At 43.5% G+C, this 18,993-nt stretch overlaps 1 protein-coding gene across 1 annotated transcript in view; it reads left to right on the top strand.

Moving 5' to 3' along the window:
• The first annotated feature begins 736 nt into the window (after window positions 1–736).
• Window positions 737–18,993, top strand: part of LOC138493140 (zinc metalloproteinase-disintegrin-like ohanin) — a 415,575-nt gene continuing 397,318 nt past the window's right edge. The window contains exon 1 of the mRNA XM_069620331.1: window positions 737–824. Within this exon, the coding sequence (XP_069476432.1) occupies window positions 782–824 (43 nt within the window). The 5' untranslated portion in view covers window positions 737–781. The remainder of the gene's footprint in view (window positions 825–18,993) is intronic.

Raw genomic sequence — 18,993 nt, 5'->3', positions numbered from 1 at the left:
GTAAGGAGACAGTCTTCTGCGCATGGGCATGGTGTGGTGACGTGGCCGTTCCATCTCGAATGGCAATGTGGTCCTATCTGGACAGGAGCCCTGCTGACCGTGTGCTACAAGGATCTCATGTCCATAATGACACGCAACCTTATCCCATAAACACATAGATATACAGGAACAAAGGCTTGCTGCATAGCTGTGTACTGGATTTTACATGGGGACCAGGAGTAGGTGAACGGCAACGCTGAACATGGCTGCCACCGACCAGTAATGCCCCAGCTTCCAGCTATGGAGGGTACATACGGACAACATAGTACTTGATATTGCCTGACCGTGAGAGACTCAGGGTTTCTCAGGGAGACCCTATTTTACCCACATTTCTGGTGGATTAGGACTCCTCTAGAAAAAAAAAAATCAATAGCCACTCAGGGTTAAAAGTGAAAAACAGAGGGTTCAATATTCTAGAGGGATGGCATGGTACTTCTGGTTTCACACGGCTAATGTTACCCTATTGCTTACACTCGTACTAGACTCTGGAGGGCAAACTGCCTTTGCTGCCTGTGGCGCCACACCCGTCAACACCATGACCCATCCTTTGAAAACATCATCGTCAATGTTTGAGTTCATCGCCCACAGCAATACCGTTGAGGGAAGAAAAAAAAACCGCGAGCATCATCTTCCATTAAGCCACGTGCAGAAATAAGGCTATAAATAGAGAGGGCGACCCTTGCTCTCTCACGTTGCAAAGTGGGGCGCCCCGTGCAGAAAGGAGTGAGGCGCGTTGTCCAAGATGGCTGGAATACTGCTGCTGCTCTTTCTGATAAAATGTCAAGGTGAGGATTGCTATTGTTTTCCTAAAGACAATACACATCCTATGATATTTGAAAGATCACGTGAATCTAAAAATATGTACTATACATTGTGACAAATGTTTCATGATGGGACAGAAGATCATTTTGTGTGACAACTGTATTGTGGAGTAATGCTGTGAACTCAATCCCATCTAGGCTTTCTCAAAGGGAACTGTTCAGCCTGTTTAGAATAACGCACAATGTGTACAGACAAACAGATGAAGATGTTTGCCCAAACTTACACCAATTCAATAACTTCTGGAAGCAAGTGTAAAAGACTAGGTTTGTCAATTTCAAAGTCAGCAACCTAAACACTAGACCGCAGGTGTTTGGGAAGCGTGAAATGACAGCATTTGGGAAATACTTGGCACATTTTCTTGAAGTAGCATTATGCAGCATTTTACACTTTGAAATGCTGCTACTCGGTATTGATTCAAAAGAGTTTGAATCTGGCCGGATCCCGAGTTGTGGACCCCCAATGGTGAATTTTTGGTGCTATTACCGTGTGCTACTAGCACCGCAGTAACAGCACCAAAAATAGATGGAAAATTGACAGAATTATCCCCAGCTCAATGCAAATAGCGTTACTGCAACTCGGTCCAGTGCTTTTAGTGCTAGATCCCGAGGTGTGGTAAAGCGGTAAATCCCAATTTGTATTGGGTCCATTGGAACCAATGGGACATTTGTGACGCTATTAGCGTGTGCTAATAGCGCTGCAGTCATAGCACCAAAAATGGATGGAAAGTGACCAGATTTACCTCCAGCTCAAAGCCAGACCAGAGGTAAATCTCAAACTTTCCCCCCAACTCCTAGTTGGGCGGAGCATTAATGTGGTAGTAATAGCATTACGAACGCATTTTTTACAGCTCTTGTGATGACCCCCAAAGATCTTGGCAGTGTTCTGTTTAAGAATGGTCTGAATTCAGGTGCTCAATCATGTTTGTATATATGCATGTATATATGTATGCATGTACTGGATTTATAACACACAACAGCATCTAGCAACCAAACGAGCATCAAGGCACATTGTTTAGGACATGCAATAGCAGCTTAAATACCAACATGCACAGCCATTTATCTAGGAAAGTGAACAGTTTTCAATGCTTTCCTAAAAAGCCAAATGATTTTCCAGCAAAGGAAAAGGTGGAGGCAAGGCATTCCGTGGCGGTGCTGCCTGCACAGAAAAAGAGCAACCACTCCACTTTTGAATCTACATCTAGGAGCAATAAGTACACTGAAGAAACTGATCTAGGCTGAATATTAGATATATAGCATAAACCAGCTGCTAGTGAGTTTGCTAATCTGGTTGGGCATGAAGAGATCTGTATCCAGACGAATACCTAAATTGCAAACCGATTTAGACGGTTGTGGGCAGGGGCCAAATGAGGCTGGCCAATAATAAATAATCTTGCCATGCCTGCTCTCTTTTAATATTGACATCTGGTGACAATGGTTCAGTAGATAACATGTGTCCAGCTTTACTGGAACAGATGCATGCATCAATTTTCTGAACTTTTGTCTGCAAACAATTGGAACCAATCCCGATTTTAACTTGTTCCATACAGCTTTCAAATTTCCCAATAGCGATTCCTCCTGATTGCTTCGGTGAAGAATCAGCTGGGTGTCATCAGCATACATAAAGAAAACTATCCGTACCCTATGAATTAACTCAGCCAGTGGTCTCATATGGACATTATATAACAGTGGACTCAGTGATGAGCCCTGTGGGACTTCACAGGAGATAGGTCTCTGAGTAGAGCAAAAGGTGCTAATGACACAAATTCGGCTCGATTTGTAAGGAAATACTTCAGCCATCTCCAGGCACTGCCTTTAATGCCCATATTGTACAGCCTCTCTAACAACATTTTAGTGGCCATGATACCGAAGGCCACGGACAAATCCAGTAAGACCAAAGCGCCCATCTTCTCTGAATCCACTCAACATGTAAGACCATCCCGTGCTACTACCAGCACTCATTCTGTATTAGCAAATGGTCTAAAAACCTGCCTGTACGTCATCCAGCCCACCTGATATAGCCACAAAGTATTGCAACTGGGAAGTTACCTGCGCTTCCAACATCTTATTGAGGCGATATTAACCAAGGCGGAGGGCCGACCCAGTCGGTAATGGCCTGCAGCCCAAGTTAAGGGCTCGAACGGAGTGATTGTCGCTTAACGCTGGTGGTGGTGCCGTTACCAACATGGTCGGCCTTCAGCTTAGGTTAATATGACCGTTAGCACCCTGTTAATGGTGGATTTTCCTAAAAGAAACATACCTTTGTGGCATGGACCTGCACCGCACAGTGCTGCTTGATGACTGTGATGTTATCAACATGAAAATGGACTTCACTGACCAGCAGCACTGTCCGTTTTCTACAACATTAGAACCTGTGTCAAACTACACTGGTGCGAAGTGGTGAAGGTGGAGCAGGGAAAGGAAGGGAGGTACCCTTAACCAATCAAAATGCTCTGAGTGTGGTCTTTCCTTGGTTCATACAACCCGCTTCCAAACATTTTCATTGGTTTACAATGCTGCCCACGGTGCTAATGAGCAATAGTTACCTGGATTACTAGCATCTAGTGTGTCATTCCTCAAAAGAGGGGTCACCAATGCGAGCTTGAGACAGACCCTAACTTTCCCATAAGAAAGTGAGTTGTTTATGATCTGACAGATGTATGTCAGGGTAGGAGAACCATCTCCGGTTCCGGAAGCACCTCAAAACCTTCCTCTTTGCCTCCGCTTTCTCTCCCCCTCTCCCCTGCTAATACTACTGAAACTGCACTGAATCTGCAACTGGCCCACTCACCGTTCTCTGTCCTTGGCCCAGCCACTCTCCCCTGCACTGCCTCCCCGGCAACCCCTGCACTGCGGGGCTGTGTCTGTATCCCTACAGCCCCCCTTCCCAGCACTTTTCTGCACTTACCTCCCACTTGCCACCAGCTGGCCCTTGTTATTTATCCAGTATGCTGTATGCTAATAACCCTGTACTGCACTTTCCCCTCTCCCATTTCCCCATGCACGTTTCCCTTCCCCTCTACCCTTGCACTTGCGCGATCTGAATGACACCTGGCCTAGTAGGATCGTTGTCTGTCTCCCCTTGTTCCCCCGCCTCGTCGCGCCTTGAAACACTTGTGTATAGGCGCGTTAGAAATGCCATATCATATCATATCATATCATATCATATAACATCTTTCATAAGCCATGTGTCAAGAGACCCCGGACCACGTTTTCCACACACGAGTTGCGACAAACACCCCTCTGTTAGTAGTTGGGACGAGGTAAAGTTTAAATATGAGGGGGGTTACCCAAGTGCTATGATTTCAACACTGTCAATATCTTCCTTTATAGCTGAAGAGATACATTGAGCACTCATCTTTTTAATGTTTTCATAAAAAAACTGGGCTAACTCTTGCCATCTTTCTTGGGAGGGAGGAATATGCCTTTTAAGCACTTCTGTCGATCATAATTCAGCAAGAAAGAGAAACAATCTCCTTTGGCGAATTAGCACTGGTAAGAATTCGATTTTGCCCTTGTGATCTTTTTTTGTAGATGATTGATAAACATGTGCTTATGAGTCTGTTGTTTCTTTTTCCTGCATACTTTTATGTCTATCTGACCAACTTTTTTGGATTGCTCAGATTCTCTTTAAGCCATGGTTTACTATATTTCAAATTACAATGAGCAACAGTTTTTTTTTTTGGTGGGGGCCAATTGATTTAAGCCATTTAACAGGTTTTATTAAAGGAATCTCTGAGGGTGGTAGTGCGCTGCCTCGAGATTCTCCTGTGCGAGTTTCTGTGACAGTCTGGTCCACAGTAGAAGGAGCAGTATGTATTGTTTTGTCCACTCGTTGAGGGACATTTTGCTGCTGCCATTGTACACTTTTCTAGGGATATGCTGGTTAATTGTCATTTGAAATGTGTTTCTTAATTGAAGCATCTCAAGTAAGTACATATCCCCATTTTTACATCTCAACCAATCCTCGCAGTCCTTACTCAATGAAGTGTTTATGCTCACGAGACACTCCACAAGACAGCCATAACAAACTAATCCCAGAATACTTTCTCACTCCATTTCAGTGTTCTGAAGTAAAAAACTTACAAGCAAAGGCAGTAGATTTGGCTGCCCACAGTGTGGGCGATAAGTAACACTAAGAAACATACCTAATGCATTTTTCTGAAGGCAGTGAAATGTTCCAAAGAGTTGCCCAGTTGCTAGCTGGACATGATTTGCGGGTACCCAGTTAATATACTGAAAACAATTCAGAGCGGTACATTTCACCGAAGATCATAATACTGAAAAACACCCAAAATCTTAAATAAATATATAAAGGGATTTGGGGTAAGGGGTTAAAATGAGCCGGGCTGGGGTGGCGTTATGAGGGTAGACAATCGTGGGATCCCAAATTTAAAAAGAAATCACTGTTTTTCAGTATTTTCTTCGCGATGAAATGTACCACTCTGAATTTTCGGTCAGCAAAACCACATATAACCGATTTGAGAGCTCTTAAATAGATACCAGTTAGCTTTGAAGCCAGTCTTTTCTGGGCAAGGATATGATATGATATGGCATTTATAACGCGCCTATACACAAGTGTTTCATGGGCTCATACTAGGAGATGATGGCGGAGATCCTCCAAATGGAGGGATCCTCTAACCTCCAGTGTCACAAGCATATTAAACTATAAAATAAATGTAATAAATAAATAAGCATATTAGTTAAATAAGCATATTAAGCTATATAATAAATATTATAAATAAATATATATATCTACACTGTGTTAGTCTGCATATTCTATGGTGTTTGTCCTCTACTGTTGAACCCATATACAAAGTAACGTTGAAGCAGGCTTACAAGCCCTCGAATTATGGTTTAATAATAAATGGATGAGTTGTATCTAACTCTGGGATTGATTATATGACAATCAAGTTATTGAGTGCGTTGGAGCAGTATCTCGATAGGATGTTCCTTAATCAAGGGAAAACGGAATTCTTCAAATTTCGACTGCAGATTCTGCTGGTGCTTTCTTTAAAGTGAAAATGGAAATAAAATATCTGATGTTTCAACCACATAATTAACAAATGAACTGCACCATGTGAAATATCCTATTCATTTTGGATTCAAGCAGAAATGGCTGCCCCCCATGCAAAAGGCATGTGGAATTTGGCGAGTAAGTTTAGCATGTTATATCTGCAATCATTTCCCTTCAGTTCGTTTTTGAAGTGAGGCAATTCATCAGGAAGGCTTGGTCCTATACGATAAACCAGATTGATGATTTGGTTTGATAATCTGACTAATACAATAACTCCGAACTTTTTAAAGATTGGTGGAGTAGTGCCTACATTTGAAGTGATTCAAAAGCAGGGAAAGTTACCGTCCCAAAACGAAGTGGGCTATTTTGACGGGAACATGGAGCAGGGGCCTGTTGTGATGAACAATTTTATCAATGCTTCTTTTAATGGTGCACCCTTTATTATAATTGCATATAATATATGTGCTGATTGCCATCTTTTAAATACATTGGGGCTCATTACGGGTCTGGCGGTAACCGTGCCGGTGCTACCGGGAAGTTAGGCACCAGCAAAATGTAGGACTCTATGGAAGTGAGGACCACAGAAGCACTGGCACCGTTGTTAACAGTGCTGGTGCTTCCGTGATGGCTTTGCCTGCCTTGACCGTTGTGACCAGCAGGGTCAGGCCTGTTGGGGACAGCGGCTCCGGCAGTCTAACCCTAGTTTGCCGGTCCAGAAACAACAGTGCAGGTTAGCTTACCAGCACCATTGTTTCCGGACCACCAAACTTAGAATGAGATCCATTTTTTTATATTGTTAGCATGTGGTACACCAATAAATTTGTTGATTTTGCTCACCCTTTCGTCCATTCGCCAGTGGCTTGTAGTTGCTGTGGTGGGTCTTGAGCAGTTGGTGCTTTTGTTCTTAACCCCAGGGTTGTGGCTTTAGGCCTTCAGACAGGTGAAAACTGGAAACACAAGATCTTCCATCTTGCTCTTTCCTAGGTGAACCACCCTTCAGGATCTTAGCATTGATACTGACAATATATTTTTGTTTAACAAACATCCAATCGCTGTGTAGTCTAAAGGAACATGCTTTTGTGTTTGCTTCTTCTCAGCTTCGTGCGATTACCACTTCGGTTAAGAGGGTTGCATTATGTGATTCTCCTAAGATAAGTCATTTGTTTCCTCGTATCTCCAAAGGACACAAATTAGAAGAAAGAGGAAGTGCCCATGTGCCACTTCATGATGTGAACATCCTGCTGCCTGTTAGATCAGAATCATGTCACCTGTACAGCCCAGTCTTCCACCGCTCCATCCCTCATAGCCACTGTCCAGATATACAGACGAGGCTGCCTGCAGTGTTCAGTGGGGTTCCTCCGGGAATCACCCTTGGCATGTACCCCAAAATCATCTACAACAACAAAGGTTTGCTGACTTTCGGCCCACCCACACTTTTTCCCATCTCACCTCTCTTCATTACTCCTGCTAGCCTCTTCTTTGGAATTCGAAAACAACCCCAGGACTAGCATTCTGCTGCTTTTTCCCCAATGCTTTAAGCCCTTGCCTGCTAACCACTTGCGCGTGTCTATTCCGTTGGAGTGGGAGCCACGTGTGTGCCCCGCATGTATGACTTGACTTGGTGAGCCCCAGAAAAGAGAAGCCATTGTGCATCCAAGTCTGGGTCATTCTATGTCCTCATCAGCCTAGTTGGTGTTGCCAATGAGTGATCTGTGCCCCGAGATCCCTGCCTGCTAGTCTGCAGGCTCAGTAGTGAAGAGACCACACAAACCGAGGACTGTCATCAGTGCTCACCTCCCTGAGTAAGTACCCACTTCGGGCTCCTTCATCAGTGCTCTGGTGCCCAGCCAAGTAAGGAAGCCACCTCTGCGTCTCACCCCAGGTGGCAATGTAGAACAGGTATCTCCATTGCCAGGAATGCCAAATTGTCAACGCTTCAATTTACCTGTGGTGTGGGGACAAGTACTAGGGTACAACCTTTGACTGTGTTGCTGTCATGGGAAGTGACATCCTAAGGCATGGCATCAAAAGATGTGGCATCATAGGCAAGTGCATGTGGAAGGTGCACTGCGTAGGCCTTGTTTTGTATGCACCTAATTCCAAATGAGTGATTGATCGAAGGTTTCAAATGATCCATAATCAATGGCATTGTTCTAAACATAATTTGAACCTATAATTATTTGAGCCAGTATGCCAATAGTGAAAGAGGACTAACCATTTGCAAAACAATCTTAGATAGTTAAAGATTGCTAACCATTTGCAAAACAATCTTTGATAGTGAAAGAGTGCTACCCATTTGCAAAACATTCTTAGATAGTCGGAGTACTAACCATTTGCAAAACAATCTTCGATACTGAAAGAGTACTAACCATTTACAAAACAATCTTAAATAGTGAAGGAGTACTAACCATTTGCAAAACAATCTTAGATAGTCAAAGAACACTAACCATTTGCAAAACAATGTTTGATAGTGAAAGAGTGCTACCCATTTGCAAAACAATCTGAGATAGTCAGAGTACTAACCATTTGCAAAACAATCTTAGTGAAAGAGTACTAACCATTTGCAAAACAATCTTAAATAGTGAAAGAGTGCTAACCATTTGCAAAACAATCTGAGATAGTCAGAGTACTAACCATTTGCAAAACAATCTTAGTGAAAGAGTACTGACCATTTGCAAAACAATCTTAGATAGTCAAAGAACACTAACCATTTGCAAAACAATCTTTGATAGTGAAAGAGTGCTACCCATTTGCAAAACATTCTTAGATAGTCAGAGTACTAACCATTTGCAAAACAATCTTAAATAGTGAAGGAGTACTAACCATTTGCAAAACAATCTTAGATAGTGAAAGAGTACTAACCATTTGCAAAACAATCTTAGATAGTCAAAGAACACTAACCATTTGCAAAACAATCTTTGATAGTGAAAGAGTGCTACCCATTTGCAAAACAATCTGAGATAGTCAGAGTACTAACCATTTGTAAAACAATCTTAGATAGTGAAAGAGTACTAACCATTTGCAAAACAATCTTAAATAGTGAAGGAGTACTAACATTTGCAAAACAATCTTAGATAGTGAAAGAGTGCTAACCATTTGCAAAACAATCTTAGATAGTCAAAGAACACTAACCATTTGCAAAACAATCTTTGATAGTGAAAGAGTGCTACCCATTTGCAAAACAATCTGAGATAGTCAGAGTACTAACCATTTGTAAAACAATCTTAGATAGTGAAAGAGTACTAACCATTTCCAATACAATCTTGGGGCTGCTAGGAATATGAGCAGCAATATGCACAGCTGATGGCTGGAAGATTTTCAATATCATGGTTTCTTGCATTCCTCTGTGCGACCTCCCCGACCGTAATTCTTCAGAGTGACATTACAATACAGAAGGTGAAAACCATATTCGCATGAGGCTTTCTCTCACACCAAAAGAAGCAGTGGTTCGCCATGAAATGCCTGATCGCATCTCTTGTGTACAAGATCACAAGCAACCAGAGGCATTTTCAGGCTGTTTTGCCTCTGTCAATGAGGTTTAGCTTGCCATGGCCCAAAATATGTATCAGAAGCCCCCTCCACAGTGCCACCTACTGGAACCACCAGCGGCGTCCACTGCTATCAGCATCACTCAACGCCATCACATTTGGCATCATCCGAATTGGCTGGGAGTCTGGTGGCTAGTTAAAGTGGGTGTGAAGGTGCACTGCACGTTCATGTTTGGCTTAGAAACTTGTGCCTAGTTCACAGCACTCCTTTACATACCACTTTAAGTGTGGCAAAAAAGGAAGGGAAATAGTGCCCTCTAAAGCACCCACAGCTCCAGTAAATTGTCCAAAAGCAGATGTGCTTGTAAGAAAGACTTGTCAAGGAGCATAGGGGCTCCCTAGGCAATTTTCATACAATCGCAAAGGAACAGTTTTTCTTCAAAATAATACATTTTAAGGAATGCATTGTCAAAGAAGTTAGGGTACCTGTTAGGCCTTCTCCCTGAGGGGCTACAGATGTTTTGTTTCTTGGCAAATTTGCATATGCCATACTTTACACACTGTGACTCTCATAAGGAAATGGTCCAGGTAGCACTTTTTTTCGGTGCTATACGCATATTACACAATGCCCAGTTTAAACCATTGCACTATGTAATTCCCCAAGGCCGAGCCAATGCCATTTGCTTTCATGTGACTTATTGGTTCTCCATATGTTACGTTGTTGTAGCCCTAGACCCCTATCACACCACCTCTAAGTCTAAACCTTACCACTCTGCTACCTACTGTGACAAATCACAGCTATTCATACCTTTCTCCCCAAGGGGAGCCCCCCCCTTTGAGGCTAAGGAGGTGAGCTCGCTCCGCAAGACCCTGCCTAGGAGTCTGGGTAAGTGGGATGTCACTCGGGGGGACTTGGTTTAACAAACATCCGCCCTGGTTTTAAACAAACAATAACTTGCATCTTGTTCTGAAACTCCAAAACAGTCTTCCAAACAGTGTATACAAGTTGGACCAATATTTCACAGACGGAGGACTCTCATTAACGCATAGTGGCCAATTTTGACCGATTGCAGAGTGAAGTGCCGTGCACACACTATGATCACATTCATATGTATAACATACCTATGTTACGGTTGGTTCATTGAATCATGCTACAGTGAGTATGTCACGTTATGCCAAGTTGTAATAAATGCTGTTCCCAGGGAATGCACTGTCCACTTGAATAGCATGTATAATGCAATCCCTCAAGCACATATACCCTAGTAGCTTGCACGCAGCCCTCATTTATAAGGGTCTCACCATTTATTCGTAGGCATGTTATAGGTGTCTAAAATAATTAGGCCTATTAGAACCAGGCTGATGGGAAAGTTTTTTTAACGAATCTCGGAGGGCAATACCCAGCGATTGGTGGGACACCCTGAAATGGTTCCATGTGTCAATATCCCGCAAAAATGTTGCAATACAAAGATATTGCCATATTTTGCGGTAATATTGAGGCATGGACCCTGCGGGGGACACCCCCGCATCCCCTGCATTATTTTTAAATGTGCGTGGGACACCCATGCAACCCCTGCTCCCACAAATTATCCCACCCAAAAATATTGCCTATGGCATTGCAGACGACAGCAATATTTTTGGTGGGGATAATATGTAGGGATATCCCTGAAACAGGGCAAAAGAATGTCCTTATCACTGGTTTTGCTCGCCTTTTTAAAGGAAATGTTTCAGCTACTGACAGACAGGTCTTGAGGATTATGTTTGACTGTAATTGAAGTCTGGTTCTAACTGAATCGTTTAAAAAAACCTTGAAGTTTTCCTTTTATGTTCTTTTTTTCATTTCTCAAATGGAAGTCTCGTTTTTCCTTTCGCTTTCTTTCTTCTCTTTTTTACTTTTTTCTTTTCTCTCTAATTAGTGAATATTGTGATTGCAGCAAAAAGGTTTATTTTGTAAACTAAATGCTAATAAATTATTTTAAAAAAATATTTCTAGAAAAAATGAAATTCAAATTGGAACCATAGTTCAATATATCGAGGATCCTCCTTACAAATGATAGATTCAGAGCTGTGCAGGATGCTCACTTTAAAAGTATCCCTACTGCAACAGCTGAAGTAAATGAGGATGTGCCTGGGTCACTGCACCACGCAACTTTCACTTTAACTGTTCACAACACTACAAAACACCCCGTGTTTTTTGTCTGAAGCATTAGTGCTCAAGTGACCCTCAGCGGACGGCCTGGCCCTCATTTTAATGACAGAGTGCACTCATTTGATTAAAAGTAACTCATTTCATGTTGTTGTTCTAAAATAGTCATCATCCAGCACAAGGCATTTTATCAGTGAGTTCAAGATAAACCAAAACCCAAACATCAGAGGACACGCGTCTTAATTAATAGATCGAGTGCTTTGCATTTTTTCAGTGAATACCATGCATAACGCAACGCATCAAGCACGTTTGCTTGCAGATTTCCCCTGTGACATTGCCCAGTTTGAAACAATGTACACAATAGAGTGTGTAAGCACGACAGACTGCCGGAGTCAAGCGCATGCGGTAAACAACGGCCACAAAACAAGTTGCTAAACAGGTACAAAGCATTTGCAACTAAGAGCATACGACACTAAGATAAAGTACGTTTGCAGTATTGCATTGTGCAAACATAACCGGGTTCACCAAAATGTCCCATTTGTAAAATCGAAAACCAATGACTTGCCTGCCAATTCTTCTGCAAGGCGGGGCAATGCGCACTCTATTTTGGCCTTTGCATTGTTGCTTCTTTCTGCTCTGCCCCTCTCTTGGAGGAAACATATTACTAATGGCTGTGAAGGGGCAGGCACGCGCCCGCCACAACAGAAAGGAGCAAACACTGACTGGCACCACAAATCACAAGGCTATAGAAATCTTTCCAGTTACTACTAGACACAGCGAGGTATCCAGCCCTGCACGGAAATTAAAATGGCGCCCAAGCAGCTGGCACTGAAAACCGAGTGATCGTTTTGGGGATTGGGACACACACTACCCATGCCCCCCCACCCCCTCAACAAAACATAAAACAATGCATGTTATGCACTCCTTTGTAAAATCCCATTATTCCCAGTTGGAGTAGGCCATCACACACACAAACTGCACACCCTGTGGGAAGCAAGCACACTCCCTCTGAAGAACCAATGCAATGCACTGGAGTGGGAGTCCTTCCTAACAAAATGACATGCACGCCTACTGTACCTTTCAAAATATCATACATCCTGTACATGCTTAAAAGCAACACCAAGACTTGCCACGAGGCAACAATCAACCAAAGATGGCAACTGTAAAAACAACATGAATACTGAAAACCCATGGACGTCATATTCCTTCATAACAATACTCACCTATAGCTAACAACACGAGCAATACGTATAATGATGACCTCAGACATACCTTGTAAGAAACACCCATACAAGGACATACACATGTTGCATGCATTCCAAAGATGAAAATTCGCCACATTAAAATGTGGAATTTACATAACTCTACATCCAACATATTTGGCTTGATATAAAATCATACTTCATTAAGAAAAAAGCACATATTAAAGACAAACTTTCCAATATATGGTAACAGCTATGGAAATAAATTAAGTTGGACTTGGGGCAGTAACACGTCTGGAGTTATCATAGTGGTTGTCATAAACCTTTATTAAATACATTTTTTCTTGTTTTTATTTATTGGGTATTTATAATGCGCATATACAGCAAAAGGTGTTTTCAAGTCGCAAGTGGTTGGAAAATGCCTCAATGTCCTTGATCTTGCAGGTATTTCCCTACCTCAAAAACCAAGGGCCTGTCCTATGTGAAGATGCCCAAAACAAAAGTGTCCTGTGCCTAAAATCCCATCCTACCCTTTTCATTCTAAAAGCAACTACAATGTGCTAAGGGTGCTGTCTTTGGCTTGAAAAGTGCACAGAAGTTCAAGTTCAACAAAAAGGTATTATTCCAACAGAGGTTTCAAATGGATAGTGTTGGCTCCCTTCCCCAGGTTTCTCTACACCAAAACAAATGCTCCTAAATAATAACCAATTTCTTTGTAGCCCAAGAGGATAACCCTCTCCTCTTGGTGTTGCAATTCACTCCTGGGAAATGACTCCCTTCCCCAGGTCTTTTCCACATGTCATACAGTTCAAAATCCTAAAGGCATGAATCTTCCTTTAGATTCTTTTTCCAAAGTCACGCAACTGAAATTTAAAATCCTAAGGGCAATACTCTTCCTTGGGATTCGCTTTTCAAAGTTATTAAATTCGGGTGCAGTTCCCAGCCTCCCAAATGCTTGGTATACACTCCTGCCTGTAATTTTGTACCACTCAATTCTTCATGGGTGCGGATCCCATATCCCAGATATGCTCTTCACCTGGTATACTCTCCTGCCAGGACTTTTGCACAACTCAACTCTTTCTCAATATGCATGTGGGTCCCAGACTCATACAATATCAGGTAACAGCCTTCTCCATGCTTTCCTTATCAAGTGGGCCAATGACACTTTGCTTGCAAATTCATTAGTCTCTCTTACTTCACAGCACTTTCTGCCCTCTCAAATCACCTTGTCAGGCTTTCTCTGGGATGTGCGGCATTCGCAGTGAAGCGACCCAGCATCCCACCTCTTCCCACTCGCCACACCTGTTTCAGGTAGTCGCTTCAGCATTGCTTGCGCTGCCTGTCTGCTGCTGCCTGACCACACTCAGAGGGAGCATCTCACTTCTGCTTGCCTTCCTTTTTGGTCGGTCATGATCTCAGCAAAGGAGCACCATTCCCATTCAGAAATACTAGGGAAGCAAGGAACTTCATATCAGTCAGTGGGTCAACAGTGGCTTCAAGCCTGGCACAAAAGACATTTGTCTCATTCATAGAATTGCACCCATATGCTCACATAGCGCTTACATTGGTTTTTCCTACACTCAACATGGTTGCCGCAAAGTCTGTTGTAAACTCACAGCACATACTACACCTATTGCAGAGGGAGCTACTTAAGCCCTGCCTCCGCTGGAGCGCTCGCTTCGCTTCTTCTCCGCTGACAGCGAATAACGCTACCAGCGATCTCCTGACAGAACCTGTCAAAGGAAAAAAGAAGTTAAGAGATATTAGTTTCCACAGAAAATCAACAGAATTCCATAGTTTACTGAAAAGACTTACTGAACCGAAGTGTAGAGGAGGTCCCAGATATGACCTGCACCCCTGCCCCTCATTGCGAGTTGCCAGTAAGGTACTCGCCGTGGTATGTGACGTACGAGGAACAGCAGAACCAACAAAGGGCAGCAATGGGCCGCTGCCCTGTGTACATTAGAAGATCAATACCTGTTGAAATGCCCATAACCAGGCAACCCTGGGCAGCACGGTACCCAATCAGACAACCGTACCTGCCATTGGTACAAAACAACGAGTATTTACAGACTGTCCACGAGGAGACCCCGAAGGCCTTAATGGAAGGCCAATGGAAATAGACTAAGGATCTGGGCAGCCCCGAGAACAACCAGAAGTGGCTACTGAAAGCTATGCATGCCAGTACCGACAACTGCAAGGAGAATTGTAATGGACGAAGGGGAGAGACAATGTGAAAACATATGAGAATGGTGCCATGAGACAAGACGGAAGCAACCGCCTTATTGAACGTGTGTAAATAAGCTTGAAACGCATAATGCTAGGTAATCGATACCGACTGCAATGTTTAAGTAGAAGAATAGAGCGGCATGCGCCAACTATATATGTCTACCTCAATACAGCACATTGTACACGTGTGACTCCATTTTGTTTGAGCCAGTATAGGTCAAGATAAGAGAGGCCCATGCACGTGGCCAAGCGAACACAGAATCAAATGCACGAAAAGACTGAGAACTGAAGCAGATTCACGGTGGACCAACACGTGACCAGACAGGCGCGAAGATGTATTACTGCCTGATGTCATTCAGAACCAAGGGGTGCCATAACTTTTCCTGTTAAGAGACTACAGATCCGAGGCCATACCCAGCCAACTAATTGACACATAGCCCTAAACTACTGATTGATGAAAGGGAGGCAGGGTGAATCTTGGGACACCAGGCACCAGAGTGTATATTCTGCAAGCTGCTAATTAAAGTGGAGATTTATGTTTAGGGGTGTAACTTGCCCAATCACAATGGACCATGTAATCTAGGGTCCTATAGAGACTGTAACCAATAGGACGTCATACTTTTAGTGACGTCAATCACGTGTGTTGTAGAGGGATGGACGTAGACGCCCACCCGATAAGAGTTATCCAATCCGTATGCTTTATTTTCATATATAGATATAACACCTATACTTAAGTTACCTTTCCCAACCAATTATAATGCATGATGGTTTTTTATAGAAGTGTACGTCAATGATGACGAAGTTTGCCCATTAAAGAGGCTGTTGTACTGAAGTTCGGGTTAGTTGGGGCGAGAAACGTGTTTGCGATGCTGTTGATTTCCACAAGTTGATGTATGTATTAAAAACACTTCCCTTTGCCAATTTACTGAGTCCCTAGAATTTATTTGTGCTGGAGTATGTAAGTCCTGCACCCTGTCCCCACTCGGTGCAGCTATCTTGTCTTACAAGTGTTTGGGGGTTGAGTACTGACCAATGGGCCCGTCAGTAATTTCCTCTCCCCGAGAACAGAAGTATTTCCGAAGTGTTTCTTTATTCAGCTGTTTATTTCGTAGTCTCTGCATCTTCTCTCAGACGTTCCGTCGCAGCAGTAGCATCTTCCTCACAGCAGTCTTTGTTCGTGGTCGCAGTGCCTTCATTTAGACGTTTTCCTCAGCAGTCTCTGCATCGCCTGAAGGTACTTCATATACAGTTTTCTGAATACCTGCAAAACAAAATGTATTTTCGTTAATGAAATTTGTCAATAAGAAAGAAGACAATTTACATATGTTGCTTACCTGAAGACCCAGCAAGTTATTATTCGCTTAGTTATTACCGCCCTCGTCTCTCAAGGCTGCAATTACTCAGTTAAGACGAACTCACGTTTATTAAATGTTTCCTCAAACCGAGTACAGTTGCAGCCATACAGCAGCATCTAACCTTTTCTGAGAACCAAGAACCTGCAAAATAAAAGGGGAACATTTAGAAAGAGAGATCTCTCCAACATAGGGACTGCTCAGAATCTGAAGAACTATATATATTTTTTCACCCAAGAATCCACCCAAGATAACTCTAAAAAGAGGCAAGGACATTATCTGACGCAAATCTTTTGAACACTGCAGCCTCTCAAGTTAAAGGTTTCAAACCAACGTGCCCCTGTGTAATACAGGAAGGAAGCAAGGGGAGCTCCACAAAACCTAAGCACAGGTGAGGATGAGGGATTTATCTAAGGCACACTGCAATACAGTTTTTTCCCGCCAATAGAAATTACAGTAGTTCTATTGTTATTATAGTTGTTTCCACAGAATAAGAGCCCAGATAACAGATCCTTTAGCTGAGAAGGCATTACAATCCTGCGGAGTCCCAGGTAAGCGTTACAGGTCTCCAGCCTCCTCTGACAGCCACGCGCTGTCAACGAACACACCCTGGATGACCTCCAGTTCTTCAGTGTTCAGGGAACAGCATTTCCCAGAGTGCTCCAAGCTCCTGTAGCCCTGCACTTGCTTCCTGCAGTCCATCCGGTATTCCTTGCAGCCCGGCCTTCTCTGAGCCGAATCTAACGGGAGCCACCTGCTCCTTTCAGTCTCTATCCTCTCTGCATTTGTTGTCGAGGATTTAAAGGTCCCGCCATGGCACCACTCCATCCAACAACTGGAACGTGTTGTTTGTCTTCGGGCTTTGCAGATCTTTATCGTTCCGTCCGTCTTTCTCATCCCAGTAGTGAAGATTTGGTTGTGTACATGCAGGGAATAATCAGCTGTATTTGCTGTCTCCTTTTCTACATAACAATATGTCAAAAAGGCATGAGGAATGGAGGGGATATCCCTAAAAGGAAAACAGGGATACCATGTGTCATCTGACAATGTCTCACTCCACCCGGAGGGTCGCCTACCCCCCATTTGATCCCCCCTCGCATAGCCACCCCCAGGGTCAGCATCAGGTAGTAGCCACTGTCCCCTGGCCACATGAGAAGAGGCTACCTCTGGAAAAGGAGTGATGGCATCATCAGATTCATTACAGGCACACAAACAAACCAGCATACAGCGCCTTGAACAGCCAGGCCACACTGCAGCACTGAAGAACTGTTGTGTGCATGTGGATGTATGTCAGTTTCTTGAATATCAATGTGTTCCCCCGTCACGGTGGCTGATATTCTAAAGTTAAAAGACTAAACTGAACCTAAGCGTGTCGGTAAGATGACAACTGCTGCCCACACATCTGTAAAAGAAACAAAACATAGGGCCTCATCACAAGTTGGGCAGTAGCCCTTGAATGCGGCAGTAACAGGGTTACTGCCACATTTACCACTCTGCCCAGTCTCAAGTCCAGCTCGTTTTCCCCTAGCTCAAAGCTGGGGGTAAACACGCTGGGAAAATGGCAATTTTTGGCTCAATTACCACTGGCGGTATTACCGTGCAGTAATTGCGCCCAAAAATCCCCATTGGGTTCAATGGACCCAATGGGGAATGGGGAGTAACATTTAGTGGCCAACCCGTGATCCGGCAGTAATACGCCGGACAGGTGGGCGCTAATGCAAATAAAGTTGGCCCGTATCCCAGGTGGGATACGGCCCAACTCATGATGAGGCCCATAATCTCCACTCCTCTGTGACGTAGTGCAAGAAAGGTGTTAAAACAGTACAATGAAAGTTCTGTCCTTCACAGTAAGTACTGTTGTCAAGAATTAAGTCCTGGGGCTAGGCCCCATCAAACACTGGCACAAATTAAGTGCTGGTTTCTGCACGGCAAGCTTGGGACCCATGTCTGGGCATACCCGCCCCACTCGGGCGACTTTATCAAAACACAAAGATGGGAGCTTGAAGGTTTTGAATGAATCAAATCTTCTGGCGTTGCTCAGGGAAACCATCCAGGCCATAGTCATAGTTTTTAGCCTGGCTTCCATTGCAGAAGGGGAAAGACCAAATGAAAATCAGGTTTTGGTTCCACCACACAAGCAGCAATTCCATAGGCTACCATTCACCTTTTCTGTTTTGCCTTTCTGTTTTGCCTTTCTGTTTTGCAAAAATGTTAACAGTCCAGTCGGATCTGCTAAGCTATGTCACCTCTGCATGACAAAACAATCAGCACCAGATAGGTTTGGCTCTGTGGACCTTCTGTGAAAGGTGCCAAGTTGTGTCAGGTGATGCACAGGGCAGCCCAGGTAGCTTTGGGGGCTGCTATACTGATATAATGGGAGATGGAACTACATACAGCAGGAAGATAAAAGGGAGGAAGAACAGACAAGTTACAAAAGAACAACTGAACAGGAAGAAAAGGCAAACTGCATTGGTGAAAAAGAAGGGATGGGACCCATGTACTGGACATACTATGAAAAAAAACAATAGGGGTGTAAACAGGCAAGAATTGAGACTACCCACAAAATTAGCGACATTCAATGTTTTTGTGCAAGTCACTCTCACAGGCACCACACCCTACAAGTCCTTTTAAGGGGGCAACAAGAGTGGTTTCTCTATCTGGGCCCTAAGCCACAAACAGGGAATGTACTCACACAAGACAAGGCA

Source organism: Ambystoma mexicanum, chromosome 10, assembly GCF_040938575.1.
Source record: "Ambystoma mexicanum isolate Mex_15411 chromosome 10, UKY_AmexF1_1, whole genome shotgun sequence".
NCBI lineage: Eukaryota > Metazoa > Chordata > Amphibia > Caudata > Ambystomatidae > Ambystoma > Ambystoma mexicanum.
The sequence above is the reverse complement of the archived record's forward strand: the minus strand, read 5'-3'. Positions and strand labels throughout refer to the sequence as shown.